The sequence below is a fragment of the Dendrobium catenatum genome, unplaced genomic scaffold, assembly GCF_001605985.2.
Source record: "Dendrobium catenatum unplaced genomic scaffold, ASM160598v2 fragScaff_scaffold_9, whole genome shotgun sequence".
Classification (NCBI taxonomy): domain Eukaryota; kingdom Viridiplantae; phylum Streptophyta; class Magnoliopsida; order Asparagales; family Orchidaceae; genus Dendrobium; species Dendrobium catenatum.
Window position 1 is genome coordinate 2,341,141 of NW_021318471.1, and position 2,556 is coordinate 2,343,696.

Consider the following 2,556-nt stretch of genomic DNA (forward strand, 5'->3'; position numbering starts at 1 on the left):
CAGACATTGTTTCAATCTAGACAATTTGGCCCAAAGCCTCAACATAGCAGAAATATTATTATCAGGAAACACAGGAGCTTTCCAGTTATTATCCAAAACCATTTTGAAATTATCATGAAGTAACCACATATTAAGAAATCTAAAAGCAAAATTACCAGTGTGATTAGTAACATTAATATTTAAAAGCAAAGGCGCATGATCAGAAAGAGTTCTACTTAAATGCTCCACATTACTGGACGAAAATTTATCCAACCAATCATGATTAAACAAGAATCTATCTAGCCTTTGGAACAGGTTAGCCCTATTCCAAGTGAAAGGAGAACCACAGAAACCTATATCATTCAGGTGACAATCAATAATCATCTCATTAAAATCTTTCATAGCTCTAGAATTAGGACATTTACCTCCCCTTCTCTCGCTAGCATTAGCAATAATGTTAAAATCCCCACCAACACACCACGGTCCTTGAATATTAGCAGCAAAATTAGCTAGTTGTTCCCAAAGAGTAATCCGATTAACTCTAGTACAAGCAGCATAAACAAAAGAAGCATAACAATTCAAAGTATCCACCTTAATTTGACAATGAACAACTTGATGTAAATCCATAACAATGTCTACTTCAATATGGTTATTCCACATTATCCAAACTTTATTCGAACAATTAGCAAAATACATACAAAAACCCAAACATTTTGCAGTAGCAGCTATTTTATCAGCATTAATAAGAGGTTCACTTAAAATAACTAGTTGAATATTGTTAATTCTACAAAGATTTTTCACTCTAATTTTGGAATCCTTTCCACCAATACCCCTCACATTCCACATAAGAGCTTTAATCATTACCTTTTTTGTAAGAATTAAGAGCTCTCGTAGATCTCGGAGTAGCCGGGCAATTATTTTTAACTTGTTTTCCTTTTTTCTTACCACCTTTAGAAACCACATCCTCCTCCACAATATTATGAACCTTCAAGTTAGCAGGTGAAGAAGAGGTACCTTGATTATTAAAAGAGGAAGGATCATCCTTAGATTCAAGAATAACTTCCCCTTCCTCATAAGTTTCCAAGTTAGAATTAGAGCCGCCATCCCCTAAATCTGTAAAATCCTGGTTAGCAATCAAAGCATTTTCAATAGCCACAGAATTAGAATTAATAGGCATTTCATTTAACATATCATCAACTAAAATGAAAAGCTTAGGGTCTGAAACAATTTCCTTTCCCTTGTTATTCAAAACAGAATTTCCAATGAAATTTAAGACCTCCTCTGATTTATCCAGAACGATCTCCTTACCAAAATCCTTCTCTCCCAAAACATGTCCTTCACCAGCATCCAAAGACACATTGTGCATAGCAGAGGACGGTTCCGCCTGAATAACATTTTCTTCCAAATCTTTATTCACTATGGGCACATACACTTTATTATTCACGGTAGATCCAGGTCCTCCGCTCGATTGCACAACATTTTTTTTTCAAATCTGGATTAAGTTTAAAGCATTCAGCGACCGCATGACCATGCATTTTATAGTGATTACAAAATTCAGGAACTTTCTCAAATTCAGCTTTTTGCATATATCCATAAGATTTAGAACCCACCCAAACTTCCTTCGGGTGTTTTTTCGATATATCCACCTCAACCAAAACTCTAGCTACAGAGGGATGGGTTTTAGAAGCAGTAGCCTGATCAGTTTGGAGAGGTCTCCCGAAGATAGAACCAAACGCATGCAGCACTTTAGGATTAAAAAAATGCAAACGTAAGTTCGGAAAAGAGATCCAAATCGGAACAATTGGAGATTCTTCTTTTATATCAAAAAATGGAGTCCATTTCAAAACACGCATTTGACAATTATAAATGAGGTAAGAACGTCTAGCAAACACTCTACTATAATCAAGATCGTTTGATAATTGAATCGCAACATGTCTAGCATCCAAAAGCCCAATAGAATAAAAACCCGAAAGCTTCAAAGATGAGAAAAAATTCCGAATGGCATCCATATTAGGACGTCTCAAGCCAAATTTACCCACCAAAGTATACTGAAAAGGTGAAGCAAGCTTAAGAACTTCCTCATCCGACAATAAAATCGCCGGAACACCATTAAAAACATCTTGCTTAACGTTAGGAAAAATATCACCTGAAGCAGAAGTACCGGCTAAAACTTCTTTAAAAGATCTGGATCTGGAAGGTGAAGAAGAGCCCTCAGCATATAGATTAAAAAAACCTTTTTTCAAAGAAACAGACGGATCAGCAGCTTTCCCCCACGAATTTGCTGCAGGAGCAACCGCCATGGAGAAAAAACCCCCAAAGGGAAGAACAACACTTTTGGATTCTAGACATGTCGCGATTCAACTCTCGAACGATCTTGATTATAGCAGAGTGTTTGCAAGGCGATCTTATTTTATTAGCAATTGTCAAATGTGGGTTTTGAAATGGACACCGTTTTTTGATGTGCATGAAGAATCCCCCATCGTTCCGATCTGGATCTCATTTCCGAATTTAAGATTGCATTTTTTTAACCCGCAAGTCTTGCATGCGCTTGGTTCTGTTTTTGGAAGACCGTTGCAA

General features: G+C 36.6%; 1 protein-coding gene and 1 pseudogene across 1 annotated transcript; one reads left to right on the forward strand and one right to left on the reverse strand.

Moving 5' to 3' along the window:
• Nucleotides 1-1,415: 1,415 nt before the first annotated feature.
• On the reverse strand, nucleotides 1,416-2,279 carry LOC110110284. Its single transcript, XM_020841680.1, has one exon. The coding sequence runs from the start codon at nucleotides 2,277-2,279 to the stop codon at nucleotides 1,416-1,418; it is 864 nt and encodes a 287-aa protein (XP_020697339.1).
• Nucleotides 2,278-2,556, forward strand: part of LOC110110283 — a 14,224-nt pseudogene continuing 13,945 nt past the window's right edge.